Below are 14,733 nucleotides of genomic sequence, written 5' to 3' on the forward strand. Positions count from 1 at the left end.
AGATAACATCTGCAGTTACACAAATCAGACAACAGAATAAAAAACCCTCACAGGTACACAGATGTGAAACATATTTATCACTGTAATTATTTATAGTCTTGTATGTGGGATCTTAAGTGGTATTTTTCAGGTTGCCAAAACTGGATATTCAGTATTTCCTTAATTGATGACAAACTACACTGAGATATTTTATATGAATTTATTTCATTATTCCAGCTCAGTCCTCAATGGATTTTATGTATTTCTCATAGGCATCTTCGGTCATCAGTTCATCAAGTTCAGCAGGGTTTGCCACAGTCATCTTGATAAGCCAACCTGTAGTTAGGAAATTGAAAAGAATTGCTAATATCCTACAAGAACAATTCATTCATGTTATTGCCTTAGGAAAGCACTCCCAGCAGGAACAACCAGCCTTGGATCACTGGAGAATCAGTCAGGTTTTTGTGCAGGCAAAACAACATTTCAGTATTTAAAAAAATGAACAACCAACCAACATAAAAAACGTCCTTTTGAGTCAGAGCAGCTGTGTAATTTAGTGCTGGCTGTGACAGAGGCATAGGGAGATACTGCCTCAAAAAATTAAAGGCCTCAGGATTAAAATTAAAATAAATTAAAATAAAAACTAAAGACCTCAGGATCATGGACTCTTACAAGATCTAAAACCCAGAAATGCAATCAAGGCAAATAGATTTAAATTCAGCCACAGTGTATATCTGAAATTAAGATGTTGTAAAACAGCTGTTCAAAGAAGATACTGTGATAGTGCTTTATGTTAAATTTTACTGGGCTTGAACTATATTCAGTATATTCCATTTAAGTCTCCACACCATTAAACTGGAAGAACAGGAATTGCAGAGCCATTTCTAATAGCAAGAATCCACAGAGTATTCATTATTCAAAGATAAAAGTGCCATCTTACCATCTTTATAACAGGATTTATTGACAAGCCCTGGATTATCTGCAAGGGCAACGTTAATCTCAGTCACTTCTCCTGAGAGAGGGGAGTAGAGTTCACTAGCAGCTTTCACACTTTCCAAAGCCCCAAACTCATCTGAAACACAGAATATGATTGAAAGTTCCTAAGAGGAAAACACAAAGCACTTCCCTTTGTTCAGTCAGACACTCTGGTGATGACCCAAGCAGTGAAGAAATGTCTCATCTTGTGCAAGAAAACATATTGAAGTCACCCACTTTATGACAAGGATCAGCATTAGTAAATTTGATGTTTATGCTCTTGAATTCTGGGGAATTTGTGCTAGCTGGCTGCTACAGAAGGGACAGAAGTTCCCTACATTTGGGTAATCCTTTGCCTGAAGCCCACAGCACACATGATACTGACTTAGAAGGAACAACACCCAGCTCTTACTGCAAGAGACTTAAATATGCCTTTTACCTACAATTTAAACCTTTTTATTTGTAATTTGGTTACAAAATCAACAAAGCCCCAATTTCAGCAACCCCATTTTCCCTTCAGAAACACAATCAAGTGTTACATCTGCACTCAGTGGAAAACACACATTAGTATTCAGGAGCACCACACTGGAAGCACCCAGAGCTCTTCCCTTTTCCCTGTTTTGTGGGGAGTTATGGAAATGGTGCCTGGAGCAATGTTAACCCAGAGCAGCTCCCAGGCACAAACAAGACAGAGGCTGAAGGAACAGGGAGCTGTCACAGAGTAGATAGGCACCAGGACAAGGGATCTGAGAACAACTTGTTCTGGGAAAGCTTGGAATTAGACTGAGGCCAGAATGGGTAGAAAAGAGAAGAACTTAAATGGAAATGAAATTCCTTCAAATAAAGCAAAACTACAAATTGGTTAATTAAAATCCTACACAGAGAGACCTTTTGTCTAACAGTCAGCATTCAATGCAATAGATTTGGCCAAAACAGTTTGATGGGGATCTATTCCACAGGAAGGATGGCAGAAGAAAGGCCTTCTACTTTACCTCATAAACCCCCATTGCTTTTTTAAAAATTGTCTCAAAATAATGACAATTTTTTCTTCATATACTATTGAGACAGCTCTCCACATTAATACAGGAAAAGGCTTTTCATTTCTTCCGGTTAATGTTCACTTTCTTTAACGGGAAAAGTTGCATAACTGAATGATGAAGAATGTAACAACTTGTACACCACTAACAAGCAAAAACTCTGTCATATTTGATACCTCAAAATTACTGAGTCTCTACATTCAGAGAAAAATTAGAGCTTGATATCAATTTGAAGTTTCACATCATGCAACTCACAAAGTGCATAACTGGAGAATTGCAAATCAACACTTGCAAGTTCAGATCAAAGTATAACTATTTTAAAAACAGAGTATAGATAAAATTATCACAAAAATATTTCAATGCTTTATTTTTGAATCAATATCTTCACAGTTTAAAAACTGTGTATCTTCTGCTGCTAAGCACAGTCTGACAGTGAGAATTTAAAATTAAAACTGTCGTTTGTAGAAATACCTGAATTTATTTTGCATCCAAAAGCTGTATAATGGTATTAATAACCATAAATATTATTTCAGAAAATTTATCTTTGCAAAGGAAGAGTGGGATGAGTAGAATAATCACGAGCAACTAGAACCAAAACTTACTGAAACTTACCATGTTTACTTAATTTTGTCCCAACTTCTGGAAGACTACAGTAAACAACATCTCCTAATGCTTCCTTAAAAGAAAAACAAAAGCATCAGAGCATACATTAATAAAAGTACATACAGGAGAGAACTGATACAGTGATTCTAGAATCTGCACATAAGTATTCTCTGTCTCTAAATATTGTTCTTTCTTTATAGATTGAATATTTTTCACTTTTTCTTAACAAACACTGAATGTGAATAAACTGTCATGTTATCATGCCCCAAATACCAAATTATTGTTTCTCTATTACATTGCTAATAACCCTCAGACTCAGTTTATATGCAGATTTCTTCTGGAAGAATGAGGAATAACACTGACTGATCTTCTTAGCATCAGCTACAGAGAGCTGTTAGCACACAGTTTGTCCTCACTGACTTAATTGGGACCCTTATCACCATAACAATTAGCTCAACTCTTCCCTGACACATGTACCCTATCTCACAAAAGGCCAGAGAGTATCATTATTGACAGAAACGTGAGATTAAAAGGAATGCTGCTTGTCCTGAGAAACATTAATTCCATTTATTGGTAGCTTGTCCCATTCCTCTTTAAGTTTTACATACAGGCCAGAATTTTCCTGTGACTATTCCAAATCAAGTACAGCAGAGAACAAAAAATCCAAAGGAATTCCTGTGCTAGAGTAAAAACTCTGTACTGCCATGCTGTACATCTGCTCACAACTGTTCTTTAGCCAGAGGGATTTCACCACATTTGTGTTCAGAGGAAATCTGACCTAAAGCAGACATGATGTCCTTTCACACAGCCATGAACTGCTCTGGCTTAGACCTGAACATTGAAGTCTCCCACCAAGTTCAGCTCTCCACAGGTTCAACCTGAGGCCATGAAGACCTTCTCGGAATGCTGAGGTGGCACAAATCTCACAAATGACGCTCACTGCGTCGCATGTGCAATAGAAACAATAAAAACACCCCCGTGAATGTCCAAAGAGCAAGGACAGAGCAGACAGGCATAAATAAATATTGCAGAGCTGGGCAAGGGCAGAGGGATCAATACCTGTGCAAAATTGCTGATTCCTACTGTTCCAATGCCATTTTCCACAGATACCCACTCGTGCTTGTCTGTGAACTTGCGGGCTGAAAGGAAACACAGCTGACATTTCAGAAAAGTGACATGTTGCTTGCTTAAACACAATAACACATTTGCAGCCTTAAACTGTGGGGCTTTTCACTGAGTTTGTTCATTTTTCTTGGAAAATATTTTAACCAGCACATGTAATTTAGAGAGAAGCTCAGAACATGCTCAGTGACAGGGCAGAGGCTCACTGGGTGTCCTGCTCAGAGCATTATCAGCTCCTGTGCAACCATCTGGAGACTGATAAAGTACAGGAGCAAAAAGAGCAGTTCTACTTCAAACAGAAGTGCAAATCTAAAGCTTAGATGTGTGTTTTAGTCATAGTTATACATGTCTATGATAGCACAGTGGCTTTTCAAACATATTTAGTGTTTATTTCTGATAACTACTTATTGTGGCTGGGAAGGCCAGTGTTGGTGACTCCAGAAACCCTGTGAGCGTTACAGCATCTCATTAAAGTGCAAAGCTGGCACAGTTCTATGTATTATTAAGGCAAATTAATACAGGACAAATTAATAAGGCAACTCATAGAGACAACTGCTACTTAATAGACTTGCTCTCTGTTAATATTGTTACTGTGAGAAGAACACAGTAGTTATTCTATATCTCTATAAAATAGGTCTGTTAAAACCTTGTTAAGTCTTTTCACAGCAAGGTTACAATTCTCCTTACATTTCAGATCTGGAAGATTCAAGACAGCTTTATTAGAGGCAATTGTTTTTATAAAGTCATATGGAGAAACTTCAAAAGAAGTAACTGAAGCAAGCAACATTTTTCTTGCTAACATTTTTCCTGGAACTTTTCTTACTCTGAGAATTTTCAGCCTGCTATGTCCATTTAATTTCCCTGTAGATACCTTCCTACTTTAAAAAAAAAATTGTAATTAACTTATTTTTATTTTTTACTTGCAGCACCCATCCAGTCAGGCAAGGGATGTTGTAAAAACTGCTTCTGAAACAGCTCCCTGAGGGATTGGTGCCACAGTAGCACAGCTGCACCTTCTTTTTGAGTTCAACTCTCCTCTCAACTCATCCTGTGGGCTGAACTCTTTAAGGCAAGCACCAGAGAAACTACACTTCTGCAAATCCTTGTGTATTTTCTAAAACTGTACATGAAGGAAAACAGAAGCTCTCACTGTAGACCTGGTAAAATCTTTCCAGACAGTCAATACTTTAAGCTTCTTCAGTTGCAGTGATCCTCTTGTGTTTGAAAAGTTCAAGAGTAGTAGAAAAGTTCAAGTCTCAGATAAAATGTTTATCTTAGAATAGGGCTCAAATTTTATAGAGCTCAGTAGAACAACATGTGGGTTTACAAGTATAATACACAAACAAACATGAGTAAACTGTAAACATGGAAGTGTTTTCCTATGAATTATCAGTCAAAAATCCACAGAATTTCACCTAGCACTGTTTTCTATAACTACAAGAAATCTCATTACACACTCTAATGAACAGAGCCTTAAATGTCTCAAATAATTTTGTGTCAAGATGCTAAAGCCATGGGAATTCTATTGGAAATGAGTAATGAACCGTAAGAATGGAGAATGACAATTGACAAATCTCAAACTCAAGCTGAACATTAGTGATGTTACACATGGCACAAAGAAGCCAAGCAGTACATTTTTATTCAGGATAATAGTGTATGGAAACTGTTTATAAAGCAAAGCTAATAAAAAAACCCACAATATTTCACACCACTTTGGAATACAGCAGTGAAATGTCCAGGGCAGTTAGAAGAGCATGTAACTTTCTTGCAGGAGAAAAGAAAAAAAAAACAACAAACCAAAAAGAAAAATTTAAATTCTGAGCATGCAACAAAAACCACTGGAAATGAAGGTCAAATTAAAGACAGTTAATAAGTAATCTCTAAATTTGAACTTTGAGCTTATGTGGGCAGCCCATTAAATAAATCGACCTAAAGGAATATGAAATGTCAATGCATACCAAATCTCTCTGCATTGTTTTACAGAAGAGCAGCTGAATTTACTCTAGCTTCATTCATTTCAACAGGACTTTGGTTTCAGCTTAACTAGCACTCTCTGAACTTGGCCTTTGACTTAGTGTAACCTGCCCCTATTAAGTATTTCATATATACCTGAAGAGGGAACTCACACCTCCACAAAGAGGCATACAAAGCTTTTCCTCTCTGCCTCAAACAAAAGCACTGTTATTCCTTTGAGTGATGCGTACAGAAAAGCAATGGGTACATTGGCCAGAAGAGTGAAAAACAGCTTAGATCTTGACTCAGTTTGCAAGTAATGAACAATAAAAAATATTTCCTTCACTTGCAGCAGAGGGCCATTAAATAGGTAGGTTTAAGATAGTCTGGAGAGAAATGGATGAACTCTTCTCAGTGGTAGTCATTACTTTTACTTCTCGCCTACTTTTTAAACATTTCTATTTGCTAGAGTACCACCGATGCTGTTTTTCAGACTTTCGTGAGTAACTTCCATTCAGAGAGCTTTGACAGCAGCAGATGCTTTCAGAATTAACTGTACCAAACGCAAACTCCCAGCAAGCAATGATGCACGGGTCCATCCCGTGCCGTGCCGCTGGTGCAGGGGCCAGAGCCAAACCTGTGCAGCGGCTCAGGGCCCTGCGAGCCTGGAGGCTCTGTCTGTGTGCCCACGGCAGTCCCTGCTGCGGCTCTGCCTCTGCCAGACACCCACCCCTGCCCCTTTCCTGTGCTGCTGCTGCTCCTTGGAGCCAACATCAGCTCTTTGTGAGCGGCAATCCCGGGAAAAGCCATCCGCTACTTCGGGCAAGCTGCTGTGCTCCAGCTCGGCCCGCTCTGCGAAGCCTCTGTCCGGGACCAGAGGGGATTGAGCGGAGACTCAGAGCAGAGGGAGTGAGAGGAGACTTTGGTCAACACCGCAGTGTGAGGATGAGGGTAAAAGTTTCTGGCCAAGTAACGGAGGTGCAGCTGCTCCTGTGGTGGGAGTGCCAGCAGCGTCCCGGCCAGGTGAGGGGGGTTCAGCCATCTTGCGAGGTTCTCCGGGCCCCGCCGGCTCCGGGGGGCTCCGGCCGGCTGCAGCATCGCGCTCCGAGGGCCGCCGGGACACGGCGCGGCGGGAGGCAGGGGAGGAGGAAGGGATAGAAGGAGAGAGGACGGCTGCCGCCCGCGGCCGCCAGCGGGACCCGCGCTACGGCCGCTCCGCGCACCCAGTCCCGGCTGGCGAGGGCTTCCCCCGCGGGTTGGCCCGGGTCGAGCCCCCGCAGCCCACCCTGCGCACCCTCCCGGGCACAGGCACCGCCGGCTCCCCGCAGCACCGGGCCGCTGTTCCCGCCCGCCCGCCGCGCACCTCCCTCCCTCGGGCCGCCACTCACCGGCCAGCAGCAGCGAGCTGGTGCCCAGCCTGCGGGCCGCGGGCTCCCGCGGGGGCAGCGAGAGGAACGGGCAGCGCGGCGCCAGCACCGGCCCGACCCGCCGCAACCCTCGCCACGCCATCTTTGCCGGGGGCGGGCGGGGGCGGTGCCGGCGGGAGGTGGCGATGGCGGCGGGGCGGAGCCGGCGGTGGCCGAGGGGACCCGCAGGCCCTGGGGAGCGGCCCGGGCTCGGCTCCGCGCCCCGGCGGCAGCGGGCACCGGGCCCTGAGGGAGGGGAGCGGAGCCGCCATGTTCCGTGCGCCGCCGCGGCGGAGACGGAGAGGATTCAGCCAGACAGTGCAACCCGCTCGGTGTTTATTAAATAAATACAGGCGCCAAGTCTACAGCAAGTGCACGTGGGACGGTTCGCCTTAGGGTTACCGCTATTTCTTAGCTATTACTCCAGAATAACACGCCGGCAGCGCTTTAGGGGTGAGCACCGCGTCGTTTTCCCAGAATCGCGGAACAGGCTGAGTTGGAAGGGACCCACAAGGATCGAAGTCCAGCTCCTGGCCCTGCAGAGACACCCCAACAATCCCACATGGGCCTGAGAGCATTATCCAAAAGCTTCATGAGCTCTCCTTGGCTTGGGGCCGTGCCCATTCCCTGGGGAGCCTGTTCAGGGCCCCAACACCCTCTGGGTGAAAGAACCTTCTCCTAGTATCCAGCACAAACCTCCCCTGACACAGCTCCAGCCATTCCCTTGGGTAAACCCATTTTAATCAGAAGCTGTAATAACCTAAGCCTGTAGCCTAACCTAACTCTAACCACTGCAGCTGATAGCAAACAAGTAAATAATCTGCCCACAAGCAAAGTGACTTTTCAAGGTGGTCTTCCTTCACTTGCTGACAGGTTGCTCCAGTTGTTCGCCAGTGACCGGCTTCTCTTCCTTTTTGCATTTTATCCCAAAGAAACTGAAGAGTTTCATTAGCATTAGATCAACAATCTCCTCTTCTTCTGAAGCCTGAAATAATAACAAATAACTTACTCAGAGGTGCCAAAGTGGATTCAGTCTCTGCTAAAGCCAAGGCAAGTTGCAAGACAGAATCTCTACTTGAGGTGAAATAAGCCAACTTTTACCAGAGCATGAGTGACTGCCAGGCAAAACACTGTGCCAGTATTTTTATCCAGACAGAAGCCCCAGATGAGTATGGACACTGCAGAAATTTTGGCTGCCAAATTCCATAGAAATCTCTCTACAGGAGCCTGGAGTGCACTTGCCAACTCCCATACTCATGGTATACACAATGAGACACCCACCATTTCAAGACGAAGTAAATGAGAAAAACTAAATACATATATTGTATTCTATCAACCATATCCTTTGTTTTCATCTCCCTTGACTTTATTTAAAACATAGAGGAATTCTGGGCAGTACTGGAGTGTTAAGATGGATTTCACACTGCACTATCAATAGCTTGAATGGGTCAGGCACTCACAGTGAGAGTTTTAAAAGGAGCTGTAAAGCCTCGTGCACTTCAGTAGCAATTTTGGCACTGATTTCAATACAGGCCAACACAAACCTAAGAGTTTTTTGATGGATGTAGTATGTGAACAGAAGGCTACAAATCAGATCTGAACAGGGACTCATCTGAACAGGAAAGAACAGTGTAAATCTGGACAATCTGAAGTGTACTTTCTCAGCAAACGTTGCCTTGTTAAGAGTTGGACTGAATTTACATGGCTTTCATCCATGATTGAATACCTGAGTAAGCACTGAACAAAAAATGTTAAAAGCAAGAGAGCTTAGATGAACAAACCTGGTAATGCTTCTGCTCCTCACTAAAAGCAACCAGAATCACCGAAATGAACAGATTCAGTACCACAAATGTCATAAAAACGATGCAGGATCCAATTAAGAAGGAGCCTAAAATTGGATTGTAGTCCAAGACCTGTATAATCCATAAGGTAAGACATTAAAAAACCAAACAAAAAAGCATACATACCTATCTACATACATACATGCATACATACATACATACATACCTATCTACATACATCCATATGAGCAGTTAATACCCAATAAGAAGTCTATCACCTTGAAAATTCTGTCTAATCAATTATGATATATTCATTATACACATATATAAATTTTCTACTCTAGTATTGCCCTTTGTTGATATGATATAGTACAAAGACAACAGACTATTTTATATGTATATGTGTGAATGTGGGCAGTCTTTGGGGGGTTTTGAAGTATTTGCATTTAATTTTAATGGTATGCCAGTTTCACGTGAAAGTTGACAAGCCTGGAGATCTGTTTATCCACACAACAGCTGAAGCTCCCTAATGCCTCAGCTTTCACAGTAGGTGAAATCCCTGTATGCATGTCATTTATTTTACTGTATGCTTTACAAGAAGCACACTCAGACTGTCAGAGACACTTGTAAACCAAGGGTTGTAAAAAATCAAACCACTAATTTTTATATAAGCTACAACATAGGAATATATTTTCATGATTTACATGAGTGGGATGTAGAGGTGAAAATGTGCCAAATGTGCCATATTACTGATCTTCAAAGCCACCCATGTCCCATTGGATCCATGGTCTAAAAAATCCACCAAGGAGGACTTCACAGTCAGAGATGTCCAAAAATTAATCCACAAAGAAACATCCAAATATTGAAATATTTCAAAGATCTTACTGCAAAAGTGGTATATAAAGAATAACAACAGCAAATTAACATATAGTTCCCTTGTGGAAGGCCTTGCCTTTCTTGGGAAGATAGAAGGGGTGTTCAGAACAAACACAGGGCTTTCCTCACATTTCTATCTGTAGCTTTCTAAGGAAATTGCTCAAAACATTTTGTAATCAATTAGTAACAGCTCTAGTAGAAATTTGAGCAAGTTTCTTAATGAAAGGTTCATTATGAGCCTCCTCGTGGTCAAAACAGAACATGAAAGAGGTTTCACTGGATGTCCTTGTCTTGCTCAGAAAAGGTGACTGCCTCAGGGAGCTGTGGAGCTTGCAAAATTAGATTAATGTTTAGCACTAATTGAAAGTCCTTCTATTTGCTGGGTCAAAGCATATTTGATAGCTGAGATGCCAATTGTATGGCTGCAAACTTCTCCAAATTAGATGTTGTACCTCCTCATAGTTGAAGATTCCCAGCTGAAGACTGACCATGGTCTCTGCTGAATCAAGGAGGGTTTTGTAAGAGAAGAGCTTCCAGCCAAATATCAGGTTTGCCTGCAGAGGACAGAAGTCATGTCTTGTGTCATGATCAGAGACCTTGCTGCAAAATGTGTTCAGCTTGAAGACCTTTTGTCATGGATACCAGAATGTCTTGTATCTGCTCAGCCTGCCACTAGATATGTAAAAATTATAATTATTTCCCACTTATAAACTAACCAAACAGAAAATGGCACTTTCTCAATGCTCTACAATTTAAGTTTTATCCAGAAAATCCTTTTTCCAGTACTTTGTTCTTTGTTGCATCTATTACACACAAAAAGTCCTTATTTTCCAGCATACTTGGGCTCCAAGCTGCTGAACTAAGATATAGACAGGCAGCTTTATTCCATTTTGCATGGCAAGGCTGTGTTGCTTTTGGCATTCAAAAACAGTTGATTTAACCTGACAGTACCTGGGAGCAGACTGCAGACAGAGAAAGCACCATGGTACTCACAGCAATGGAATAGGCAAGGAACATGATTGCAATAACAGTGATGAACCCAGAGATATCACCCCATGCCCTCCTCAGTGTTGAAGTGATCATGTTCAGTTTAGGGTTGAGCCTCAGCAGATGCCACAGTTTCACTGTGGAGAGAAGCACCAGGAATGCAATCAGGTAGCCAAGAACTGCATCAGCTCTTGCTGTTTCACTGAAGCTTATGGAGCTGTTAGGAAAAAAAAAAAAAAAAAGAAAAAGAAAATACATAATATACCATGCAGACAGAATCCTTTGAAGTGCATAAATGGGTATGCTGGAAAAGCCAGTCACCCTGTGCTGGGGTTTAGTAGAGACCTGATGAGTTCCTGTTTGAGTGTTCCCTATTGCACTTCCTACTGTGTGTGCACAAAACCTCAGTTGTGCATGGCTAAGATTTTTAAGGAGGGGAGGTTGAGGCTGTAGCCCAAATTCTGCTCATTATTCTGTGATTCTATCATCTCTTTCCTGTGTGACCATTTTTTAAAAGATGTTATAATTTTCTATTCTGTACTAAATATTCCATTATTATCCTTTAACCAATGGCTTTTTACAACAAAGACCAAGGCAGGTTATGTGCTTTCTGGGTGGATGTCCTGTAGCAGAAAGGCTTGTTGGTTCACAAGAGGGTGATGCAGACAGGAAGGGAACTTGGTGCTCAAGTCTGCTGGTTTTTATTAGAGCAGTATCAGAGGAAAATCCTATTGCTGACACAAATCTAAGCCCTGACACACTTACAGGCTTAATGAATACACAGCTATCTAGGATAGCAATATTTAGCACAGAAAAGGTGCTGTATGGGAAGAGGAAAAACAGATTTATTTCTGCATAAGTAGCAACAACAAAGGGTGCAGTAAATAGCATTAGTACTTACTCCTCCTTGTGTTCCTGGTAGTAGCTGATGTCCCTGGTCCCAAGGACTGTCCGTTTCACAAACACTGACAGAGCACTCCAGCTAATCAGTATAATGGCCATCTCCAGGAGATTCCACTTGCTGTGGAAGTATCTCCATCTCAGACTCTTCAGCAGCTTTCCCTGGGAGGAGTTTTACTGTTTCAGTCTCATGACTCCACATCACACAATGCACCTCTGAAGATTAGGGCAATGCCCTCCACAATAAAGCAGACTGCTCTGCATTAATAAAACTACATCTTGCACTAGTTTCTCATTATCTTTCTCAAAAACAGCATCCAAACCAAATAAAATGTTGCCTTCCTATTATTTAATACTGACACTGTACCTGATTCAATCTTCCATTGGTGTAGCAGCACCAGTGCTACTGAAATCAAGTACAGTCCTGAAGCTTTTGTAAGTGAAATCAACAGCAGGCACAAGGTCAAGCTGTCAGGCAGACTCTCCAGTGGGGCTCACCTGTGCTATCATGTAGTACACAATGAAGAGGAAATAAATGATTTCTGCTGCAACCACAAAGATGTGGAGGCTGTCGGTGTAGGGGTACAGCCGGACACTTTGCAGCTCTGCACTTGTGAAGAAGGCCCCTAAAAAACAAACAGGGGTCACCTCAGGGCTCCTTCTGCCTCAATTCAAACAACTCAGCTCATCAGTGAGACTTCTGTACTTGCTTTCACATCAGCATGAGGCTGAATTCAACCATCAAACTAAGATTTAGAGTTGACTGTGTGAGTAACCCTATAAGGGTTTGAAATTTTCCTCAAACAGGAATTTCAAAGAGTGGCGGTGCTGTCTTGTGTCATAGCACAATAGTAATCTCAGGACTGAGTTTGGATTGGACTGCAAATGCAGAAATACAGCAGGAGGACTTGGATTTTTTTAAAAAGAAAACCTGAATCTCATTCTAAACCCAAAATGAGCTCAGTTCAGGCATTTTCCAATACTGGAAACACCACATACTGGTGGACACACCCTAAGGAGGCTGCTGCTCAGATGAAATGTTTTCTTATAGCCTCTAAAACAGAATCTGCTTTGACTCTTCTCTTTGTTGTATCCAGATTATGTATTACATGATTACACAGCCATACATTAGAAGTCATCAGGAACAAAAAAAACCAGACCATTATTTGCATTTTTGTCCTAATATTGTATTGATTAGCTGAAGTGATTAGGAAACAGAATTTTTCTTGTTCCTGTTGTATAAATTCTCAAGATCAAATTTCAGTGTAATGTTTTCTTCATCAGCAGCATAAGCAAACATAAGATATTCCATTATGGTCTATATTACTGTGATGCTGCATTTTTCCTAAATGGTTTAAAAAATTTGCATTGGTTCTCTCATTATTAGATTTATTAATACACTTGTGTTTCCTGAGGAAAGAACCAGGAAAACACTGATAATGTGTAAATCTATCCTCTAGGTGCATTTCTTGCTGTCTTCAGAAATGTGTAACTTAGGAAAGGCTCTTACCTAAAGCATTGCTTTCAAACATCAGGCTTATAATGCAGAACAGGTTCACGTTGGCATTGTAGACTGTAAATTCAACAAACACTGCTCTTGTGAAGGTGTCAAGCCAGACATTGTTGAAAAGGTACTGGAGAATTCTGCCAAAAGAATGTGTAGCCAGTGATGTAATTCATACAGGAATGAGACAGTATCACATGGAGGATGCACTGATAATTTACAAGAACACCAGTGGTACCTGGAGGCATTTTTGGGGTCAGTTCCCAGGTGAATCACATATCCCCCTCCGCTGTAGACAGCAAATTTACCCCAGCTGGGGTGTCCTCTCAGTTTGGACTGACTCTGATACTGCCATGCTGAGCTGAAGTCAGAGGAGTTATCAGGGGCTGAGGTATTCCAGTGCTCCCCATAAACTGATGTATCTTCTGTCTGCAGGGAGTAGGGAGCGTGGCATTCCTCAACCACGTGCTGGAGTCTGGGAGAAACAGGGCAGGTGTCTCCTTTCACTCTTACTTGGCGAATCCGAGCACTTCCCACCAGCTTGGAATTGCCATCTGTAATGAATCCTAAACAGGGGATGGAAAAGAGCAGCACTGGCAATATGACAAAATTAATAATATTTCTTCATTCCATTTATGATTCACTGATGCATTAATATTTTGCCATACATTCTTTTCTCAGAAACTTTGTAAGGAAAATAGTCATGAAAATGAAATCTCACATTTATTTGAACTGAGTTCTTAAATAATTTTCCCAATGACAGAGTTCTGTGTCACCCCCATCAGTATTTTATACACAGGGAAAGTGAGGCCTGGGGAGAAAAGTGACTTACCTCAAGTCCCATAGAAGAGTAGCTTTATGCAGTGTTCATGTCCAAAGAATAACTCTGCTAATAAATTTCAATATTTACCCTTAAATGTGAGCTGGAAATGGGTCATATTTTACTGGATATGGCTGGATAGAAACATGCTGATATTGCATAATTTGCCTTCACGTTGACCCAAGTCATGATGCAAACAACTCTCCTGAGGGAAAGCTGTATGGTGCCACCTGTCTGCCATTCTTTTGTTAATTATGGAAAGAAAGTTGTGTAAACTTTCTGATATATCTGAATATCTGGAGTAAGTAATATAAAATGTGAAAAATTTAGCATTGCAGTGCAGAACTTTTGGGTTATATTAAATATAAGGAAAATATCAGGGGATGTTTAACTCAGGGTCAAGCTGTGGGGTTTTGTTATCCATTGGTATTCATAAGATTCCTTGCTAGCCTCATACACTCACAGTCCCTTTCTCCACTCAAATATGAAAGTTAGAGATAAGTATTAAAAATAAAGTTTCAGAATCTGTCAAGCTGAAGGGAAACAATGTGACTCTGCACCTTTATATGATCCATAAAGATTTTTGAGTAAAGTCGTGTTTGCCCACGTGAAAAAATCCTGGTAACTGTAGACATCATGGAATCCATCTGTAAAGCTGTCCTCAATGTGTTTGTTTAAATAGTAGGAATTGGGATCTCTCTGCCCATAGGCAACCAGTAACAGCATCCATAAAAACCCCAGATAGGCTGGAAAAAAGCAGAAAGAGACAACACATGTGAGCTCTGGTTAA

General features: G+C 41.6%; 2 protein-coding genes across 2 annotated transcripts in view; both read right to left on the reverse strand.

Annotated features, from left to right (window-relative positions):
• Positions 1–187: 187 nt before the first annotated feature.
• GCSH (glycine cleavage system protein H) lies at positions 188–7,197 on the reverse strand. Its single transcript, XM_058813648.1, has 5 exons — positions 7,058–7,197; positions 3,654–3,733; positions 2,604–2,667; positions 920–1,051; positions 188–315 (listed from the first exon to the last, which is right to left on the reverse strand). Exons 1-5 carry the CDS (start codon positions 7,176–7,178, stop codon positions 218–220), a joined length of 495 nt encoding a protein of 164 aa, XP_058669631.1. The 5' UTR covers positions 7,179–7,197; the 3' UTR covers positions 188–217.
• A 737-nt stretch (positions 7,198–7,934) lies between these two features.
• Positions 7,935–14,733, reverse strand: part of LOC131563340 (polycystin-1-like protein 2) — a 35,715-nt gene continuing 28,916 nt past the window's right edge. Inside the window, 9 exon segments of the mRNA XM_058813343.1 lie at positions 7,935–8,060; positions 8,857–8,988; positions 10,185–10,286; positions 10,726–10,936; positions 11,621–11,781; positions 12,118–12,245; positions 13,130–13,263; positions 13,362–13,689; positions 14,504–14,689. Coding sequence (XP_058669326.1) covers positions 7,935–8,060; positions 8,857–8,988; positions 10,185–10,286; positions 10,726–10,936; positions 11,621–11,781; positions 12,118–12,245; positions 13,130–13,263; positions 13,362–13,689; positions 14,504–14,689 — 1,508 coding nt within the window.

Source organism: Ammospiza caudacuta, chromosome 13 (assembly GCF_027887145.1).
Source record: "Ammospiza caudacuta isolate bAmmCau1 chromosome 13, bAmmCau1.pri, whole genome shotgun sequence".
Classification (NCBI taxonomy): Eukaryota; Metazoa; Chordata; class Aves; order Passeriformes; family Passerellidae; genus Ammospiza; species Ammospiza caudacuta.